Source organism: Enoplosus armatus, chromosome 20, assembly GCF_043641665.1.
Source record: "Enoplosus armatus isolate fEnoArm2 chromosome 20, fEnoArm2.hap1, whole genome shotgun sequence".
In the NCBI taxonomy this organism is placed as follows: domain Eukaryota; kingdom Metazoa; phylum Chordata; class Actinopteri; order Centrarchiformes; family Enoplosidae; genus Enoplosus; species Enoplosus armatus.
In genome coordinates this window covers 2284001-2306910 of record NC_092199.1, presented here as the reverse complement: position 1 = coordinate 2306910, position 22910 = coordinate 2284001, and the positions used below count along the sequence as shown (strand labels likewise).

The following is a 22910-nucleotide window of genomic DNA, read 5'->3' as shown; positions in this document are numbered from 1 at the left end:
ACTTGAGTAAATGTATTTCGTTATATTCCACCATCGTGTCTGTCGTTTCTGGTTTAATTAAAACAAGAATGAAAGTACATGAACCCGGAAGTTGTACACATTTGAACCCACTGCCCTGTTTAAAACCACGAACGGCTCCAGCAGCCTCGGTGAGGGAGGGGGCGGGGTCACCGTGCACACCTGACGGACAGGCTCCTCCCCCGCCTCCCCGCTCTGCTCAGATAATGTTGCTGGCACTTTGTAGTGGCACGGCATCCTGTTTTGTTTGCCACGAATAAGAAAAACACAGAGTTCAGCATCACATTTGGGATTAACACGATGGCTGACAGCTGAAACCTGCCGACTGACAAGACAAAGTTTACAGGTATTTCTTTTGTCCCGGAGATGCTAACAGGCGAGTCCAAGCAGGTGCAGGTTGGTTTTAACCGCGAATATAAAGTTCATATTTTGGAGGAGAAGTTGCCGAAGTGAGCCGAATTTGTCATAGTCTTAGTGTTTAATTTAATAAAAGTGTGTTTTAGTGGAACGAGCTCTGGTGAGGACAGGGGAGGCATTTTCTTCAATTTCATTATGAGGTTTTGGCGCTGTGCCTACACCTGTTTTAGCTTAGATTTAAGGCTTATAGAACTACCAGGAGTTGGTTTGTGCAGCTGGCCCTCACGGCCTTGTGTTCATAGATATACATAGACAATGTTTATAGATATACAAAACAATATAGACAAAACGTGCCTGAGGGATCACAGTAACCTGACATGTGTCTTTACAAAAGTTTGAAGGGTTTAAGGTGGACTGGTGAAACTGTATTCCTACACAAACTGGCACACTGTTATTCCAGAGGACAAACAGGGTCTGTGTTCATCACTCAGTGAGGTGTCTTTCCCTCACCATGTATAATATTATGTCTCAGGTGTCCCACATACAGCAGGGAGCTTATCATTGGCCTACTTCATACTGCACTGTGGTACTGTAGCAGACAGGTCAGATGGCTGGAGCTCTTTGTTTTAGTAGTAATCAGGCAGTTACGATGCTGACGAATGGATTAGTCAGCAGAAAGTTTATTGTCCCTCCTGCCAGCTCCTACATGGTGACCATTTGTTACTTTCAGTGACAGTAAACTGAACATCTCTGTAACGGATGCTTTTTACTGTTCCCGCCTTAAATCAGTGGGAATGACTGAACATCAAACTGGTAGCAAATATGGCTCCAATTGATTGATTAGTCGATCAACTGAGAATATATTGGCAACAATTCTGATAAACGATGAATTGTTTAAGTCCTTTTTAATCAATTAAAATGTTCAAATGTACTCGGGGGGAGATAGAGATCCTGCTGGTGCACAAATGACTGCAGATCGATTAGTAGATTAATCAATCAACAGAAAATGTAAAGGTTAGGTTTAGCAACTATTTTGATAATCCACTAATAACGTTCTCTTGTTCCAGCCTCTAAATTAAAAAGGTTTGCTGCTTTTCTCTGTTTTATATAAATGCAAACTGTGTTTTGGACTGTTTACACACCTGTTTACATCGCGGCTGCAGACTCTTTGTCTTGTTTCTTGACTATTTGTTGGCTAAGCAGTTAATCAGAAACAAAGTAGGTTGACTAATTGATCTTTTCTTTGCAGCACTGATGGAGATATTGATGGAAAATCATCTGTAGCCTTCAGACCTGCAGCCAGTGTTTGTTTTAGTGCTGCGTCAGTCAAAACACACACACACACAAAGCAGGCTGTTGTGTGTCAGTGTAATTACTCAAATTAAATGACAACACATTAACATACAATGCTACGAGAATAACAACAACACAGTTTAGTCATATTTCATTACTCAAAATAGACTCTGGTGGCAAAGAGCCAGAGAAAAATACAAACCTGAATTTCCGCACACGCAAACTACAAAACAACAACAACACAGAGACTCACTGGAACATGACCAGCAGCTGAATGTGACTGTGGTTTAAATCTTTCTCTGTGTTGTTACTGATCTGAGAAGCTGTATCACGAACATGTGTATATATATCTATATCTGCAGAAGAGTGCCCTCAGCTCTCCTGAGTCTCCTCTGTAGAAGTAAAGGTCAATAGTTTGCATGTGGATTTCACTAGAGAGCTGATGGGTTTCTCGGTACAACAGGGACAAGAGCAGCCTGGTGTTTGGAGGCTGATCCGACCCACGACTCCCTCCCTCCCCTCAGGTAACATGATGGAGGTGGCCGGTCCCTGGGCAGAAGTGTTCGAGGGCTCGGAGAGGCAGGAGGAGTCTGGGAGAGCGGAGACGCTGTTGGGGAGCTCCACTCTGACTCTGGCTCCTCTGGTAGCCGATCCTCCGTCCATACGGCGCTCCCAGCCCATCCTCATCACCTCCAACAGGTATAACCAACAACTCACTCAGAGGGGACATGAGTCAGTAGGTGGATATTGACTCAACTGCAGGCCGTAAGTCATCTGATGTTTAAAGAGGTGACGAGTTTCTGTTTAGACGAGACACTCGAGCTGGGAGTGTTCTTGCTTCACGTCATTGCGTCTTTATTTAGACGTGCTACCTTTTTGTTTCCTCTTTCATGACAACAAAGAAAGAAATGTTTTCTTGATGCAACCCTGTCATTACTTAGAATAACACAACATGCTGATTAATCGACCCTGGCTCATTTTTCGGATGATATAACAGAATGCAGTATTTGGGGGCGAGATGAGGACGAGCTTTTGTTTATTGTCTGTTTAGAGTTAAATACCCAAAACGACTCATTGTGGAAAACAGATACAGGCAGATAATTATTTTATGTTTTCCTTATTGTCTATAAATGCGTAAGCCCGTCTCTCAGTGCTTTATTTAATCAACATCTTTATATTTATATGAACAGTGTGATGTCAGAGAGTTATCACCAGAATATCTCCTTTAACAACGAGATGGTTTGTCCGTTTCTTCTTCTGTGGTTTTAGCTGGTTCTGACTTTGTTGTTTCTATAACTTCCTCCAGGATGAAAGGCGGGGAGTCCTTCTCTTCCTCTGTCCCGTCCATACCCAACCCCTTCCCAGAGCTGTGCAGCCCCTCGAAGTCTCCGGTGCTCATTAGTTCACTTCCTCCGCAGTCGAGTGACAAACATGTGAGTCCAAAGCCTCGTTAGCGAGCAGCTGCTTTTGATGAATATACAGACTCTGGGTGTCTGTTGTTAGGTGTGAATATTTCGTTTATTCTGTAAACCAAACTGACCTTCACGTCTGACGTCACCACCGTTTTGATTTACCAGACTATGAACTGGAGGGATTTGGAATCTCTGAACGGGTGTCGGTGTGATGTTTCCCACTCTGACTCAGCTTCAGTGCCTCTGAAAGATCAAAATCAAAACGTCAAAGCTCAGAATTCAAACCTCCATTTTAGATCAAACACGTGGATCCACCTTTAAAAGATAAGTCTGGAAGTATTCTGTGTTATTCTTACTGTCAATAAATCCAATATTCATCCGCCACTGAAACTAGTCCCCAGCGAATGCACTGTTTACTCCTACAGTGACCAGCTGTTTTAGGAAATGACTGAGCCTTTTTAAAAAATGAAACTACATGTTTGTGAACTGTTTTTAAAGATGTACGTCCTCAGTAGGAACCAGTGGGCTGTGAGCTGAGCATAATAACAGCAGCTTCCTGCTCTGAGAAGAAGTATCTGTTTGGACAAATCAGATGTGCGGTGTTAATCCCGTCACACCTGCCTGCGCTGTGGGGTCTGACAGGTGGAGTCACCGAGTGGATCCCGTCGACGTGTCCCGACTTGTTTGCTCAGCGGCCGGTTGTGATTGTGACTGACAGGAGAGCTGTGTTGTCACGCCTGCCTGTGTTCACCAACGCTGCCAGAATAAACATGTCTGTAATTACAGCAGCGTGTTGCCGCGCCACCCGCCCCCCCCCAGTGTGTCATGTACATGTCATGTAGGCCTACAGCTGATTGTTTTTGGTCAGTTGGTTTTAGTTTCCAACACATCTGGCCAGCTGTGAGAACCGTGAATCACAGTTATTCTGTGGGAACACAAACAAGAGCTTATCAGAGGTGTTAGTCACGTTTCTACTGGCTGTTTTGTTTGTTTGAAGAAACGAAACTTCACATACACGTGTAAGAAAATATGGGCTCCAATGAAGGGAAATATTAAAGCTAAAAACTTCTATATTATAAAGTTATATTTCTCTATAACATTAAATTAATTAAATTTAAGAAACAAAGATAAAAAAACAAAAAACAATCTGCGTTATCAGGACTGTGTGGCTGTGATTTAATCCGATTTGATTGACACTAGGGCTGCAACAAACTATTATTTTCTTTACCAGTTAATCAGCCAATTACATTCTCAATTAATCGATGAATCGTGTTGTCTGTAAAATATCAGAAAATAGTGAAAAATGTCTGCAGACCAAGGTGATCTATTTCAGCTGCTTGTTTTATTTGACTAACAGTCAAAATGTTTGATATTATTTCTTGAAAAATGACACAAGTGATTCATCAATTAGACAATAATTAATCATCTGATGGAAAGCCAGCAGAGTGGAGGCTGTTACAGTTCGATCGACATGTTCAGCTATCACATATGTGTGATTTGGCCATGTGGTGTATCTGTTATTTACCGTAATAACCCGTTAAAGAGCAAATAGTTTAGACTCTATTTCACCGATTGTTCCTCTTTTATTTTCTATAAAACGGCAAAATCAATTCGGTGGATTAGCAGATTAAATATCTCTCCATTAGTTCAGTTTGTTCGAATGTTTCTGAATATCTGATCTAACGCTGTGCGCTTCATGTCCACAGCACAGAGCCTGAATTAGTTGAGTAAAGAGAAACCGGGACCAGATATTGAACATAAGCCTCCCTGCTTGGTTCTTAGCCGTTATTTGTCCTGATCGCCGCCAGCGCTCGCACAACCAGTCTGGACTTGTTGATTGACAGCTGCAGGTTTCTGGTTAGGCAGGTTTCTGGATCCAGACGCCGTGTCAGACAGCAGCAGCGCTCAGAGGAACATCCTGACCCTTGAATAACCTGCACCCGGTTCACCTGAGCAGCATCAGGGACCAGGAGAGTCCACATGCATGGCTGCTTCTCCAATCTGATCTTTTCCTGAACAGAGAGGAGAATGTAGAAAGATAAGAGCGGATGTTCTCTGTGTTTCAGAGATTTCTTTCTTTACTCGTGACATAAGATTAATAAGAATAAAATATGAAGCCTACTTCATATTTCTTCAGTTCACTCGAGAGCGAAAGCTGAGACACAGAAACACGACTGGCCTCGGTGTCGGTCTAAAATTAGGAAGAATTTGAAGGGCCGTCTCTTTCAGTGTCGAGCCCTATTAAACACAGGATGACTGTGTCTGACAGATTCTTGGCTTCACATTTTTTGGCTTCTTGTCTCGCGCGTACGAATGTTGATGCAAAGCCAGAACCAGTTGTAAATAGTCTGTGTATTGTGTATATGTGTATTCAGTTACTACGTCTCAGATTAAACCTGATTTATTCAAAAACGTGTAACATCGAATCTCATCACTGTGAGTGATGGAATGTAGTTAATTACCAAGGTACTTGTACTTTTCTGTATTTCCATTTTATGCTACTTTATACTCCACTACATTTACCTCACAGGTGTGGTTAGTAGGTACTTTGTGTGTGTATATTATTATAATAATATAACAATAACAGAGTACTTTTACTTTTGATACTCTAAGTACTTTGCTGTACTTTTACTCAAAGTTGTAATGCTCGTATCTGTTTACAGTGCAGCCGAACAAATTCATATTTAAAGCGCAGTCGAGGTGTTTACCTGTTGGAGGTGTGCCACCTGACACCTACATCTCTTCATCTAACAGCTCCGTCTTGTTCCATTACTCGCTGCAACATTTAAAACTGATCCGCTGTGGAAATAAACCGTTGTCTTGTTTTGTAGACACGTTTGATTTTGACTTTTTTGCTATCTTCAGTGACAAATACATTGCATTTCCTGCGGCTTTTTCACAATAAAAGTCACCCCATGGGTTACATGCTGCATCGTTTCCTGTGAAGGCAGCTTGGCGGACTCAGCCACTAATCAGAAAAACTACTGTATAGAGAGATCATCACTGAATGTAAATACATTAAAGGCGATTGCAAAAAAAAAAATGCAGGACTTTGGACTAGTAATAGAGTATTTTTATCAGAATCAGAATCAGAATCAGAATCAGAAATACTTTATTGATCCCCGGGGGGAAATTGTACAGTACCGGTGCTCCCACTCCAGAGTAGAAAAATAGCATAATTTAGAACTAAAGGTATGTACAAAATATAAAAATAAGAAATAGAAAATAAAAAATAAAAAATATACACATTTACAGTATTTAAGTGAAGTGAGGTAAAAAAAAAAAAAAAAAAAATATATATATATACAGTAACAATATATATATAACACACTGTGTTAATACACTGATAAACTAATACACTGTGGTATTGCTACTTTTGCTTAAGTAAAGTATCTGAATATTTCTTTCTTGCTCCCGTCAGTTGATAAAGGTGTATGGAGAGGACAGCCACAGCAGGTCGGTGTGGGTTTCTCCAGGAGCTACAGCCAGAGAGGTGTGTCACATGTTGGTCCAGACGGCTCACTGCAGTGACCAGGAAAACTGGGCTCTCCTTGAGCTGCATCCCACCCTGGGCCTGGGTAAGACCGCGCCATGACATCAACAGATGTGCAACCTTAACTAAACGAAACCGCAGGTATATAATGGCCTGTGAAATGTTTGAACTTGTCCTCAGAGAGATGTCTGGAGGACCACGAGGTCGTGCTGGAGGTTCGGGCGACCTGGTCTCTCAAAGGGGACACGAGGTTCGTTTTCTGCAAAAACTACGCCAAGTACGAGTTCTTCAGGAAACCAACGGTACGCAGCCTGCAGTGTTTTAACGACCTTTTCACACAACAGAACACTTGAAGCAGGGATGCTCTGTATGAAACATGTTGGTACAGTAGACGTTGACGAGGGCCGACGTCACGGTTGTCAGTGATTCTGAGTGATTGGCAGGTTTGCGTGCTGGTGCAGACACGCTTACTCGGTGCCTCAGGTATTCCATTACATCAGATCTGGTCTGTCACCTGTGCCGTTAAACAAAGGTGACAGTTCACGTTGAAAACCGGTTTCGGTGAACCTCCCACTGGTGTCTCTGTGCAGCAATCTGATGATGGATTTACTTCATTGTACTCTATATTAGGATTACACGTCCACCATGTGTCATGTGAGCAATGCGTACAATTGTGCCTTATTTTGCCTTATTTTTGTGATTTTCCTGATTAATCGAGTAATCAGATCCCAAAAATAGTTTAAAAAAGGTCCATTGCAACGAGGTGATGTCTTAAAATGTCTTGTTATGTTTGACCAACAGTCCTGAACCCCAAAAATAATTAGTTTACAATGTTATAAAACAGTAAAGTAAAGAGAGGCTGGAGCATTTGTTTATTTATTTATTTATTTATTTATGCTAAAAAGATTGAAACGGTTATCAACAATTAACAATTATCAAAATTGTTGCCGATTGATTTTCTTTCAGCTTTGCAGTCCTTTGTGCGCACACACACACACACACACCCACACACACACACACACACACATTTTAATGAGCATATGCAAACAGGATGTCCCTCTGAGACGCCTGCTGGTTTTGTGCGCACGTGTCTTAACTTTGCATGACTGATCATTTACTTAAGGCTTTGTCTGAACATTTGAGTTTCTACGTTGCCTCTAATGCATCTTAAACAAAAGAGGGTGATTTCATCTGTGTGTTCACTGGACAGGATCCTGATCAGCTGGCTGACGATCGTCTTTGTCTTGTAAATGAGCGTTTTTTCTTCTTGGGGGGGGTATTTTAATGGCAGCCTTCTCCTTCCTCTCTCTCAGCTGTTCTTCCCAGAGTGCATGATCTCCGACAGCGCTGATGTCAGCAAGGGGATGACATCATCAGAGCTCATTCAGGTAAACCAGCTGAAATCAGGCGCTCAATCACGCTGATTCACGAACACGCGAGCAACTGTGGAAATCAGCAGCAGAGCCGAGCGCTTAAAGTAACGCACCAAGGCTGAGAATGTGAAGGTGTTTTCTGTAGATTCCCATTTATATTTTCGACAGACTGAAGTCGCTTCTATTAGATCTGAACTGAATCCTACCTGGATCATAATTTGATGTTGAATTTTGTCTATAAAATGTCAGAAAACTGTGAAAAATGTTGATCACAAGATCCCAGAAGTCTGCTAATGTCTTGTTTTGTCCGTCAGTGAGGACATGCTGCTTTTCTGTTTTGTATCTTTGTAAACTGAATAGCAGCATGTCCTCACATTTAATAAGCTGGGAACGTTTGATATATGAATCTTTGACGAATGAATCAATTGCCAAAATTACTAGAACTGTTCAAACTCCTTCTTCATGCCAATTTATGTCCCCACACGTACAAAATCTAATGCAAAATTAGATTTAAGTGTAGTTAAAAAACAAACAAGATCAGAAAATGAAGATAAAATTCAGGGGAAAATGCAAATAAGTAAGCAAGTTAAAAAAGGTTAATTTAAAATCAGATTTCCGCCTGTAATATTTGAAAGAAACACATATATTTGCTAATTATTGGGGGGAAAATACAAGCTGTAAATAATGAGCCTGTGTTCCTCAGAACCTGCTGAAGTCTGGGACGTGTCCAGAGATCCAGGGTTTCCTGCAGGTCAAAGAGCCCAGTCGAAAAGCCTGGAAGAAGGTCTACTTTTTCCTCCGACGCTCTGGACTCTACTGCTCCACCAAAGGCTCCTCCAAGGTCAGCGAGTCCAACTTCACTTGTCCAGCTTTTAGTCTCAAAGAACTCGACAGCATCGTAACACATTATGAAACAGCACCAGCAGGACTTTGAATAGACAAATGACACTTTTTAACTCTTGAGTTCTTGTATTTGACAAATCTTTGTACATGTATATGTGTACTTTCGGGGGACTAGGAGCCTCGGCACCTGCAGTACGTGGCCGATCTGGAGGACTTGAACGTGTACACTGTGGTGAACAGCCGTAAACTGTACGGAGCGCCGGCGGACTTCACCTTCTGCATCAAGGTAGGAAAATGTCCTCAAACCAGACAGAACATTGTGTCGGGAACATCTGGAGAAGTGTTGGACCGGAGGGTTTGTGAGTCCAGGTTCCGGCTCCGCTGACAGTGATGGAGGAACTCGGGGGGGAACATACAGTAATATCAGACACACCAGTGATTTGCTGTGTACAGGGGATGTGTTGAATCAGCCTTATCCTTTAATTCTGAGTTAACTGTTCAATTCAAGGTTCAGATGGACTAACTATTTAATTCTAATGCTGGCGTTAAAACTGCAACTCCCAGACGAGCTGTAGCGTTTTGTTTGTGTTTTGTGTTTGCGCAGCCGTCCAGAAATCCCGTCCGTGCTCAGGACCTGAAGATCTTGTGTGCTGAGAACGAACAGACGCGAACATGTTGGACGTCGGCTTTCAGATTGTTCAAGGTTAATAAAACGACCCTCTTCTTTCTTTCTAATACAAAGTTTTTTGCTCACTAATATTTCCAAAAACAGCTCATTGGTAAAATCAATTAATATTGTGTGTGTGTGTGTGTGTGTGTGTGTGTGTGTTGTCAGTATGGGAAGCAGCTTCAGTGTAACTACCAGTTATCCAAGTCGGCCCCACGAAGCCTGGAAGGAACCAAACTCACAGATGGAAAAGTGAGATCATCATATGTGTCACATGATGAAGCAGAGGAGTCTGGGAAATCGTTTTGTTGTGTCATCTCACATTTAGGCTGTTATACATGCTGTTTGTTTCACTGTGTGTGTGTGTGTGTGTGTGTGTGTGTGTGTGTGTGTGTGTGTGTGTGTGTGTGTGCAGTCAAAGTCGGAGGCCAGCCTGGTGGCCATGGACTTCTCAGGGAAGGCCGGCGGACGGGTCATCCAGAACCCAACGGAGGCCAGGAGCGCAGAGAGGGAGGAGGGACAAGCCTGGAGGGTGAGGATGAGGGAGTGCTGGGGGGGGGGGGGGGGGTGCTGGGGGGGGGCTGACTGCAGAGCTGATAGGGAGAAAAGAGGGAGAGCAATAAAAAGAGTAATAAAGAGTGATAGCGGCAGTAATCATGCTCACAGCTCACAGAGGGGGGGGGGGGTCTGGTCCAGGCTGCTGGACCAGACTGACATTCACTTAAAGGATAATTCCTGTTTATTACAGGGTTCGTTCAGTCATGGAAAAACCTGGAAAAGTCATGGAACGTTGTTGCAAAGTTTTAGAAAAAGTCATGTAAAATATTTTCATGAATATTTTAATGATTCTGTGAAAAATCACCTGCGTGTTTTTTTAAAATCACATTGGTCGATGCACTTCCATTGAACTCTTTAATACTGATATTGATATCTGCATCAAAAATCCAGCTTCAACCACATTTTAGTACAATGTTATTATTATTTAATGGTGGTCAAACCTACAGAAATACGACCAGAAAGATTCTTTAAGGAGGATCAGGGGTGTAAAAACGCCTCCAGCAGGTCTGAATCTCTGACCTTTTTCTGTTGCTTCTTCGTTCTCTTCACTGATGTAGAGGAGAGAAGCCCTGAGGTGCAGTCTGCCCAACTTGAACTCTGGCGCGAGACCTTCCTGTAAGTCCACGTGAGAGGAGACAGGGTCCCGATCCAGAGCTTCTATATTTCTGAAATATTAATAACGTGTGCTCGCTCACGTCCTCATGCTGCCTTTATGTGTGTGTCTGCAGCCATCCACAAGTCCCAGCCGTGGTTTCATGGCGGTGTGTCCAGAAAGGAAGCGCAGAGGCTGATAGAAAAGCAGGGCCTGGTAGACGGGTGAGTGGAGGAACAATGAAGACCCTTTTATTCTGTTCAGCAGCCAAAACAGGAAGTAGTCGCACACTCGACTTTCATTTTCACGCAGGAGATCAGAATTCGCTTCTTGTCACAGATCTGCAATTAAGTGGGGATCAAAGTCTGTTTCCAGGGGAGAACTACTGCATACGTGAGCAAAGAAGTGTCTGATAAATGTCCTCAAGCGATGTCACTTGAGTCAGCGTCGGTTGGGTCAGATGGTGTGGAGTTAGAGAGAAGAGAGCTGACCAGAGATCTGCTCCAGACTACATTAGCCACTACTAGCATAACACACCTGAAAGTCCAACTGAACTGTCTGCAGTTGAGTTGCGTTGTGGGTAATGTAGGCGCCAGGTTTTGACAAGGAAGGACGATATGTCTTGCTGAATAGGTGGAGTACCCTCTTAACAAAGTGTTTTAATTGGCTAACCCTAACCGTATCTTAGCTGTAGTTTATTTGCCATAAACAGTCTCTACCTAACCTTGGCCGTACTCTAGTCGCCCGACAGTGAGACTTTTAAAAGCTTAAAAGTTGACAATCGTGAGAGAAACGCGGTGAAATGTTGTGTTGTTAGTCCAAAACTTTGAGAAACTGTTTACAGAAGGACAAAAACAGTGACAGAGGCTCCTCGGACCACCGAGAAGCTCGACTGCTTCTGTCTGTACAACACGTTCAGTGTGTTAAAGACGGCGCTCGACACGCGTCTGCAAGCCAACCAACAAACTGCTAGCTGCTTTATTTTCTGTGCTATGATTCAGCAGACGTTCATCGCTCAGTCTGACGCTTCAAGACTAACTGACACCGCTTGTGACCCAGATTATAGCAGACCTACGTCACACAGTGTGTCATCGCAGCCTGGCGGCTTCATCCGGGGCTTTTCATTTATCCTTATTTAACAATATAAACGCAGCAAATGATATCTGAATTGCTTTGTGTGTGTGTAGGATGTTCCTCATTCGGGAGAGCCAGCAGCACGCCCAGTGCTTCGTCCTCTCGCTGTGTTACAAGCTGAAGACCAAACATTACCTGGTAATCCCTGTGAGTTCCCTACATTCTCTCACAGACACTCTTTATAATAGTCTTTGTTGTGCATCCTAACTGTGGCTGTCCTCGTCTCTGCAGTGCGAAGACGGAGGCAGGAAGTACTTCACCATGGACGACGGCCTGACTCTCTTCATAGACCTCCTGCAGCTGGTGGAGTTCCACCAAATCAACAAGGGCATCCTGCCTGTGTGCCTCAAACACCCCTGCGTCTGTGTAGCGTTCTGAACCCTTCACACTTCACTGTGTGACCTGTTGGTCCGTGATCCCTTTTTTAATGTAGCCTCTCCTCTTGTGCCCAGGATCAGTCATCCAGACCTTTCATTCAAGACTAAAGTGTGGACCCCGGTCTTAGTCACCAGTTTGTATTGATATCTATTAAGCACAGTTGATAAAGAGCAATTACAGGTCTGTATTCTGTGTCAGAGCAGTGCAAAGGTGTGCAGTCTGTGTGATAATGTTATCAGGGTTGTACGACGTGGTGGACTCATGGGAAGTGTGAGCCAGACTCTGAGCATATTGTCCGCCCCTCCTCTCTTTAATATTTTTAATTATTTTGACTACATGTGCAGCTCCCTACAGTGGTTGTTTTTTTTTATTTTTAATTAACGAGCTGCAGTCCCCGTGGCGATGGCTTCATTAACCATGTTGGACAGACTTTTAGCGCTTTCGAGAAAAGAGCACTTTGATTCGGATCCGTACAGCCGTGGTGAGAGGTGAAGGAGGTGCGCTGTGATGAGGGCAGCGGGAGGGAGTGTTTGATTGTGGCTTCACCAGATTTCACTGAAGAACTGACCGATTGTGGCCACCAGAGGGCGCTCTGGGTCAAAGCTCAAACGAGGAATTCATAGGGTTTTTTTTTCCAGCTGTGTAATGTAAGAAATGCACACATGTATTTTGATATTAATATTTAAGACAGTTGTGATATTAGAATAATGAAAATACCCCAGGTTGCAATCATGTAGCATGTAAATTCTCACTCCTCTGACTGTTTGATGTTTTGTACATTAACTCCTTATTTGTGCTTAAAGATTAGAACAAACTTTAAGTACTATAACTGTAAAAACTCTGTCATTGCTATATTTGCACAATGATGGTGAAGGGGAACTGCATTATCTTGTGATGTTTAAACAACCAAATATTTAACAGAAATATAAGTTTTATGAGGGTACGTGGAAACTTGCTGTAGGTGTTGAGTGAATGTCGGCACTCGCTGAGCAAACTGCTGAGGAAGACCGTGAGATGTGGTTAAAGCTCTGGAAAAAGCTAGTAAGCGGATCCCAAGTTAAGAATTGTTGGTAACGCTTTATTTTACAGGTAATTTCTGAAACATTTCCTAATAATTTCAAACTAATTGTACCCAAAATAGAGACTTAGTCAGAGAACAGCAGGTCAGCTGACGTCTATATAGTCAAACATACAATTCAACATAGAATAAAGTCTCCAATTATAAATGAAAAATGAATAAACATTTACTTGGCTTTAGATGGAGCAGTTCTTTCAAGAATATTCATGTTCTTCCTTTAATTAATACCAAATTAAATAGTTATTTCCAGGTAACTTCGTGGAAGTTATGCAGTTGCCTGTAAAATAAAGTGTTTCTGACGTTTTTGTTATTGGTGGTTGTGTAAACATGTTTTCTTTTACTTTGAATATTTGCACTTACTGTTTGCATTTTATCATGAAGATCCATTGCTAAAATGTCGGCATATATACAAATATTGTCATTATTCATTAAGTCCAAAGTTTACCCACATTTTTTATCAAATAGGATTTGTAGTTTTACATACTTTAAATGTGTTTTGCCCTTTTCAGACCTGTTTTATATATGTTGAATAAATAATTTCATATTAAAGACAGAGTTTGTTGCATTTAATATGTTATCTACCTGTATGTAGTTACCCAAGACTAGAAATATTAGTTAAAGTAAAAACAGCAGTGGATGAAGTATTCAGATCCTTACTTAGAAAAGTAGTAAAAGTAGCAATACCACAATTTAAAATATACTGTAATTACTATTATCAGCAAAAGGTACTTAAAGTATCAGTTATTTGACAGCTGTAGTTAGGGTTAGGTACTTCCATAAACTAGCTTATATATATTGACCTACTTTATATACATAACTAGTTAACTGTATATAAAGTAGAAGTACATTTTGTGATAAAACTTCTGTGGATTGTGAATACAGGACTTGAACATGTATTTGAGTACTTTTAGATTGTTGCATTGATACTTTTACTTCAGTAAAGGACCTGAATACTTCTACCTCCTCTGCCATCAGATGAATGTAGTGCAGCAAAAAGTACAACATTTGCCTCTGAAATGTAGTGAAGTAGAAGTACAAAGAAGCATAAAGTGGGAATACTCAAGTATCCTGAAACTGCACTCAGGTACATCGCTTGAGTAAATGTAGACGTTATTAAAAGTATTATTTAAACATTTAAGTGGAAACAGTATCTCAACACGGGGCCGAGCTAAGAAAAGAAAGTGCTGCTCTGCCTGATTTAAATTAGATGAGATTATAAAACCATTATCAGCCCGAAACTAGACAAAAAAAAAAAGAAAAAACCTGGACTGAGTCCTGACAAACCCATTGGTGGAGCAACATAAAAGGCAGCCTGGAGGTTATTGTGGAGTCCTGGCAGTCTGCACAGATCACAGATCCTCTGCTGGATGGCTCCGAGCTCTGCACTGTGGCTTCAGAAGCTCAAGAGCTGATTTCTCCACTGACCTACTCTCTCGGTGTTAGTGTGTGTGTGTGTGTGTCGTTAAATACCAGTGTGCTCGGGTAACCCGTCCTCTCAGCTGCAGCCCTCGGTGGATGGGGTTGCCATGACAACTAATTTTTGGCCTAGATGGCCAGGTAAATTAAAGGGTAAAAAAAAAAAAAAAAAAGACAGACGAAAGAGAGGGAGATGGGTCAGGAAGGCTTCAAAGAGAACTCGTAAATGTGCTGCACAATAAAGGATGATACGATCACTGATTTAATATCTCAGAGTGAAGGAGATCCACGTATGACCCTCCTCTCTTCAAAGTCGGTTATTTAAAAAGAGACGGCAGAATTATAATTTTTTTTTATCTTGGAGGTGAGCTCCAGTTTTTAATGGGAAGAGTCAAATATTTAGAATTTAAAGAAAAACTAAAGTACATTTACTCTACTATATTTAAGTACAAATTTGAGTTACTCTTACTTGAGTGTTTTTTTCTCATGCCACTTTCTACCTCTACTCCACAACAACTCAGAAGTTTTAGTTACTAGTTACTTACACAAAACATGAAAATGTACAATTATCTGAATAGTCAGTTAGAAAACCTCCAAATAATTATATTTAATTATAATTATACATTTTTCTTATGCATTTTATTTTATCATATTTATACTACATTTGTATTGTTAATACGTTTTCTACATTATTAATTGTATGTTTTACAACTGCCCCATACTTATAACTTATTTTATTTACAATAGGGAGCAGGGAACAAAAACAAATAAACTTTGTTCATTACTAATTCGAGTCACCGCCCGGCTCGACGGCCACGTGACTCAAATCGAACGCTCCCACAGTTATGACTACCGCGCGGCAGGTGCGCAGAGGTGAAAGTTTTTGGACGACTAAAGAGACCGTTTCGCCTAAAATACCACAGTTTTTATCTTTAAAATGACGGTCGAAAGAGGACAGAAGGAAGAAAATTGGAGCGAAATGTTTCCTACCTGGAGAAATGTGAAATGTTTCGTTGTTTCCGCGTCGTCTTCAGGACCGGAGCGGGAAGATGAGAAAGCTAGCAAGCTAACCTAGCTAGCAGGGAGGAGCTAACGGCTAACGGTAAGTTCAGCGCTCCTGTGTGTTTGTTTATATGTTGTTATAATACAGCCATGTGGTCGGTGCTGTCCAACAGAGTGGTATTTAATAAAGCTAATGTTATGCTGTGGTGTCTCTATGGGTTCATTGTTGGTCAGTTAATTGTTTGAATTTGTGAGTTTCGTGTTGGTCTCTCATAAAATCTACTATATTAAGATATATTATAATATTTATAAATGGCAGTAGGTCTTTAACTCACCATTCTTTGCATTTTTTTTAATTAAATAGCAGTTGAGTCTATATAATGTAAGGAAAAGTGAAAAAGGACATCTTCAAATAGTTGTTTTTGTTTTATTATTAATAATAAGTTAAATAACTTCACAATAAGAGGTTTATTTAGAAGTAAAAACAGAAACTATGCAATTAAAGACAAATCGGAGATTAAAGGTGGTAAAAAAGTGGTAAAATTATTGTTTTCTGTCAACTGACTAATTGTTTAATCGACTTGTTTAAGTTTTAATTGGTAGGTAGTTTGTTGTTTTCATCAATTGTATTATCATGATAGTTACAGAGTGAAGGTACATTAATCTTCAGTAATATTATTTAAAATGATTGTGTGTATAAAACAGAGAATAGAGTAGATCTGCAGCAGCTAGTCTGCAACTATTTCAATAATCCGTTAATTATTCAGAATCATTTTAAAGGAAGAAAACAGGCATATTTCTCTGGTTTCAGCTTCTTCAGCGTGAATATTTGCAGCACTCTGCTGCCTTTGCTTCATTTTCATAACAGCTGCACTCAGAAAGGCCATTGAGTGTAATCCTACTTCAACTCTGTTGAAGTAGCTTTTTATTCGATGAATAGACTTCTTCGACAGGTGTGAATCGTGACCTTGGTCCTTTCTGTCGGCAGCTGGAGTATTCTCACCTTGTTGCTGTGCTTCCCTTCAGGCTCTCTAGTTTCCTTTCACAGTAAAAAGACATGCAGCTCAAGTGAAGGGGAGACTCTGAATAGTCCAGAGATGAGAATTTGTTCATGTTAGCACCGTATCGGCCTGGTGAAGTGTGAAGTGTGGAGACTTTCTTTTACATTTTGCCCAAAGCATGCTGGGATAGAAACAGGATGTGAATTTGACTCAAAGCATTTGTATGTGTCAAATAGTTAAATGTAAACTGTGTTTATGGAGTATCGTGGTGTTTCTTCATCATTGCTCCTGGTTTTGATCTGAACATGTCTCTCTTTGGCCACATTAAGACCAGCTTCAGTGCTGACCGAGGACACGCAATTAGCTGAGGGCACACAGAGACAAGTTGTGCGTTTTTTACGGTTAACAAATGAAAGCGAAAAGGTGCTCTTTCAATAACTAAAAGCAGGAACTAGCACATAAGTAAATGATTTGTGCGTCAGAATCATTTTCATGGCTGCAGGGAGGAAAACAGGTGATATATGCTGGAGAGGAGGAGAAACTATTGAGCTACTAGTATGTAAACTAATTCATCTTATAATGAAAGGCTCATTTCTCTCATCTGAAAGTTTTCTCCATTTCATTCTGGTCCCAGCAGCTGAAAGTGTGTGTTAGGTTGTGGAGATGTTGCATCCTGGTGGTGTTATTGATTATTCATAACAGCAAAACTGCGTTAAGTGGAGCATTTTTCAATATTTATGGGTCATCAAGTCAAGTCTCGCCGGCTTTTTGCTTTCAAGTCTCAAGTTGTAGTCCCAAGTTGAGTCTCCAGTGTGCGGCTGTGGTGTCTTTCTGAATTATTTTTTAAAATGATGTCCAGCAGAGTCATTCAGAAATCTGTCCTTCATTAAACTAAGATAGTGGAGTGTTTACCTGACCCACTTTTAGGATGATAATTCACATTCAGGCAAAGATCAAAGTGTCTGTCTGAATGTTGTGAAATCTATAAATAGACCTGCTCAATTAAAACCAAACCAATGACAAACAAAAGGTGTTTTGAGCCATTTATCAGCAGAATCCAGACAAACAGCAGTTTGAGCCCCTGTCAGGTCTTAATCCTGTACGGAGAATAACAAGTATTTATTGACAGACTCGACCACAATATGTTAACAGATTGATATCATTTGAGTTTTCATTCTTTCAGTCTGGCTTTATATTGTTTTTCAGCAGGAGATCAAGGCTTTTGATGCTGTTGTTCAAGTAATTAAACCTATCATGGTGTGAATGCAATTACTATGAAGCATACTTTAATTTGATTTTCTTTGATGTGCCCCCCCTCCCTCTGTTGCTCTCTATCTGCGGCATCTATCCAGCTGTCTGTGTGACTATTCAGAGGTGCTTTGTGTCCTTTTAGAAACCTGGTCGGGGTCCTTTTTCATCCTTTATTCCCTCTTTTATCACCATATGTCTGCATCTCCTACCGCAAGACCAGTTGTGAGATGTGAACCGTAACCTGCCCAGCTTCCCTCATACTCGGTCCAAGGTCGAGCACACGGTCAACCATGTGAACCGGATGTCATCTGAGGCCACTGTCCTCTTCCTTGTGCTGAAGCTCTGATTTCTAAGAGAACAATTAAGCAACTAGTTTCCAGTACCTGTGAGCAGCGGGTGTTGCCAGTTGGTAAATAAAGCTTGGCATTGTGATTGGCGTAGCTTTCCAAAGGAACACAGGAGATTTTAACTTTGAATGTTGCGCCTCATGTCGAGAGCTGTGGGTCTGTAGTGTTTTGCAAAAAGTGTGATTTGATAATTGGTAATTTTGCAGACTTGGTTTAGTGTTTTGGTACCTGACTTTCAGGTTTCAGTGATTACGTTTGAAGTTGCAATTTTAGTGTGTAAATAATTGTGAGAAAACAGTAATACATCATTTATTTGTTGATTATATTTTGTGTTATTAATCTGAATCTGCAAATGTAGTGTTGTAAAAAGTATAACATCTGAATTGCAGTGGAGAAGAAGTATAAAGTAGCAGACAATTTTGAGGTAAGCACTAAATGTACTATTTCCACCACTGATGGTCTCATTCTTTGGTTTACTATCCAAAGCTTTATTACCACAGGTGAGGGAACCTTTATTTTATCAGTCTGTAATGATTCATTTTTGCCAAATTTGACACCTGAGGGGAACCTGAGTGGTGGTGTCCTGCTGTGACTTTATAAGTTAACTGGTGCCCCCCCCCCCCCCCCCCCCCCCCGACCCTCAGAGAGTCCATGCACGTCTCTGCTGTCACCTAACTTGAACTGGTGTCCCTCTTCCTGACATCTGGCAGTTTTCAGGGACAGCACATCCGTCTTTTTGAAGTCCTCTACACCTGTCTTTTCCTCTCTGTCTGTGGGTAATTGCTGCTGCTCTGCGTGATGTATGTGCTGTTACTGTATGTGTCGGCAACGTCGGCCACATCCCAATTCATTATTCAGCTCCCCTGGCCAGACGCAGCGAGAAAGCAGCTGCTCTCGCTGTCACCGGTCAACCAGGAATCCATGAATCTGTAATTACACTGTCATCTCTGTCTTTTTCCCCCCTTTTCTGTACTTGCTCTGTATTTATTCCTTCTGCCTTCACCTGTCTCTCTGCTTTCTGTTTCTCTGTTTTGTCTGTCATTCACTCAGCCTGTCGGCCTGTCTGCCTGTCCACCTGTCACCTCTCCCGTCCTCCTCCTCTTACTTGGACAGGGTTTTCTTAACAGCCATCCTCTCCCTATGCCTTCCTCCCTTCCCTGCTCTCCGTATTAGAGTTCCACATCTGAAAGGAGTGTAAATGTTTCAATCCAGTATTTACAAAACATATAAAAACTTTTGTTAAATCAGGAAAATAGTAGTAAACTTTCCACCCATACATTCAATCTTCCCCCGCTCTCATTCCCTTCACCTATCCCTCACCTCTCCATAATTACGTCTCCAGTCTTCTCTCTTTTCAGGGTGTGATTTGTCTCTCGCTGAGCTGTGACTCAGTGTGTTAATTACCCCACCGCCTATAGAAAGGTGCCGAGGATGTCGGCGCACAAAACGATGCTCAATGAGATTCCAGGAGAGGGGAAACCAAGGCTGAGCGTACATCATACTGATATGTTTTTCTATTACCCACCTGTGGAATTGTGTGCAGCAAAGTGAGGGTGAGTCCCTCAAGGGCAAAGAGAAGATACTCTCCTGTGCTCTCAAGGCCAAGCAAGCGCTATCTTTAATTTATCGCAATATTTTATTCACCAGCAACTCAATTCAGGTCACCAAGCAACAAACAAACAAGGCTCAGTATTTACTAGTGTACTGCGTCTTGTCCACTCTGTTATTCTTCATTTATTTTACCTGGAGAGTTTGTTAAGATCAGCGTCTCTTTCCAGAAACTTCTTTTAGAGCTTTTTTCTTTTACTTTTTCTCTTTGATCCCGTTTTCCTCACTCCCCCTCCCCGGAGATCCTATTATCAGGTGTCATAGTGTGCATGACATACAGCCCCTCTGACCCTGAACACACACACACACACACACACACACACCCTGTCTCATTAATTCATGGCCTTCAACTCAGGATTGAATTACAGCCGGTGCGAGTGCAGGATTTACTTTGACAATATCCTTTGTTGCGGGCACACCAATGCGCGTGCACACACACAAACACACACACACACACACACACACACACACACACACACACACACACACACACAGATCAGCTGTGTCTGCAGTGTTTCATCACACATGCACACACAGCAGTGCTCATGATATGCTATCAGTGTTTGCTGTGCCACACTTTGCTTGCTGGTATTCATAATTCATCACCACCATTAGTTTGTCTGCTGAAGTGTCAGAGAAACATCTGCATTCACTTCTTTTTTTTTTTTCTGGATTCCTTTTCATCCTTCGATCAATGGCTTCCCCTCCTCAGCTGCACAGGGGGAAGTGTCAAGCCCACATAGTGAATCTGAATTACTGATACGCACTACAGTGTATTCCCACAGACACATGTGAGCACATGATTAAAATCCAATGCGTATAATGACGGCGCTAAGATCAAAGGCGGTTGCAGTGGGGTGCAGGCCCTTTAAGAGAGGCAGAACGGGGAGGGCTCTGCATCCATAAAACATGAGTTTATTCAGTGGCCATGCTAAGACATGGTTAGGAGCGCCTCTGCACTCCAGCGTGCTCTCATACACACCAGACGTCCTGCAAAACGCCCCACACACACATGCTGACGCGGCTCAGCCACGAGCCGAGACATGGACGCGCTGAGAAGAAAGGGATAAAACTCGAGCGAGAGAAGACAGGAAGCAAGAAGAAACAACAGTAGAAGAAGAAGAAGAAGAGTGAATGGAGAAGAAAGAAGAGGTTAAAGGCACAGAGAAGATAAGAGAGAAAGTGACGGCGCGGTAGAGGACAGTAAACAGGTGCATCCAGGCGGAGAATGGGCAATTCCTCCTTCCCAGGCATGTCCCCTCTCTCTCCGTCCATTCTGTAGTTGCAGGTATTTCTAACTTGAGTGCCCTTCTCTGACGCGCTGGGGGTGCTGGGAAACTACCGCTGTTTACCTCCGCTTCCCCTCTCTTCTTCAGTGTGATGCTGTCTTGTCTTTGCCTGCATGTGTTTGAAAGATGCATTTGATGTCACTTTGCAGAGTTAGAAGTACACCATCTTTAAAAGAAAAAAACGTCCTTTAGCTTTACTGCAGTGTTTGAATATAATATAGAATCTGGGACACTGAGTTGAAGCGTCTTCTAAGTTGTTTTTTTTTCATTTGGTTAGATTTGAGATGAAGCCTCCGATTGAGTAACTGCATCCTGTTAGTGCTGCAGCCCATTTGAAATAGATTAGAAGTGTGTTTGAAATGCATTTCAGCGCAGATATTGACAGGACGGAGCGCCTCAGAGGAGGATTGGCGGTTATGAGTGTCTGGTGGTGTCGGTTGCGTCTGGCAGCACTTGTTTACTGCCTGTGCGAATGGGAGACTGTTGATGTTCTGGCTCTCTGTGGTTGGCATCTGGGGCAGCATGAAAGAGGGCTATTGACGGATGTACAGAGGCTGCTGTTGGTCAGAGATGGAAAGAGTGATACGGACAATGATGCTAGTTTGTTAGGAGATTTTCTGGATGTTAACGGATTGGTTTAAAAATATAGAAGCAGTGATCTCCACATGGTGTTTAGGAGACACACAGCCAGCTGGAACAACAGAAACTAATTTGCATCTTAAACATGTTGAACTCTAAATATACGTCTGTCTTATTTTTCATCTTTCATCCCACAGTTAGGAGGATTTTTCCTCCTTTTTAAAATCTACATCATTACATTTAAGTCACAGAGCTAAGCATCCGTTTCCCTTTTTTATTCTTTTTAATGTAATTTCTGGGTGATTTTTTATTAGACAGCAGAGGCAGACAGGAAACGGGAGAGAGAGAGAAGAGTATGACATGTAACAGAGGTCGAAGGCTGGAATTGAACCGGTGATGTTGCGGCGGCCATGCGGCGTGCGCCGTAACCATTTAACCGTTTTTCTGAAAGGTAAATCCGGATCGCTGATAAGGCAGAAAAATAAAATCTGTCCCCCTCTTGGATGTGATCCATAGATTGACTACAAGATAGTCAGCGAGTCACCTTGAGTCACAATAGTCATGTAAACTCTGGCAGGTGCGTACGTAGCAGGTGGGGCGGGACTGAAAACAATGACGTAGGATGAAATAAAACAGAAAAAAAAGAACTAAAGCAGAATTTCACACAGCAAATTCAATATATTTGCTGAATGTGACGTATACAGGCTGAACAATGTCATGGGGGAACCCTGTGTGTGTGTGTAGATCTATATATCGCATAGTGTAACTATTCACGTCTCAGTTTACAGGTCAGGTGACTCAAGTAATAGCTCATCTTAATCTTCTATATTTTCAACAATTCGTACAAGACAAGGAGGGAGATATGTATTTACCGGCTACCATCTTTGTTTTGATCAGTAAATAGAGTTACAACGTAGGAAACGGTTTAAAAATCATTGGATGGATTTTTTTAACAACCTTCTGGGTTTTTCAAAGATCACCAGGTATTTATCTCTAAGAGAATAAGTCTTTTATCTCTATTTGTGATACATGAGGTGGTGCTACTGCAGACTGTACGCTGGCAGAGTGCAAAATGGAGGTCTTCTCTATCTTTAATCAGTATTGATTTACATGATACTCCCGCTGCACAAATCTGTGTCAGAGCAAGAAAAGACTCGAGTCTCTTGAACATTTTGGGAGATAGGATTGGAAAAACACCAGCTATCTTAAAATTCAACGTGG

At 41.8% G+C, this 22910-nt stretch overlaps 1 protein-coding gene across 2 annotated transcripts; it reads left to right on the top strand.

Moving 5' to 3' along the window:
- Positions 1-284: 284 nt before the first annotated feature.
- grb7 (growth factor receptor bound protein 7) lies at positions 285-12467 on the top strand. Of its 2 annotated transcripts, none has more exons than XM_070926622.1 (15): positions 285-364; positions 2132-2367; positions 2975-3101; positions 6502-6658; positions 6754-6875; positions 7887-7961; positions 8650-8787; positions 8965-9075; positions 9394-9492; positions 9625-9708; positions 9872-9988; positions 10572-10629; positions 10743-10830; positions 11794-11878; positions 11972-12467. In XM_070926622.1, the coding sequence occupies exons 2-15, from the start codon at positions 2198-2200 to the stop codon at positions 12116-12118; spliced, it is 1578 nt and encodes a 525-aa protein (XP_070782723.1). In that variant the 5' UTR covers positions 285-364; positions 2132-2197; the 3' UTR covers positions 12119-12467. The 2 variants fall into 2 exon arrangements, with proteins under 2 accessions (XP_070782723.1, XP_070782722.1); XM_070926621.1 differs by having other exon boundaries at positions 11794-11887.
- The last annotated feature ends 10443 nt before the right edge of the window (positions 12468-22910 follow it).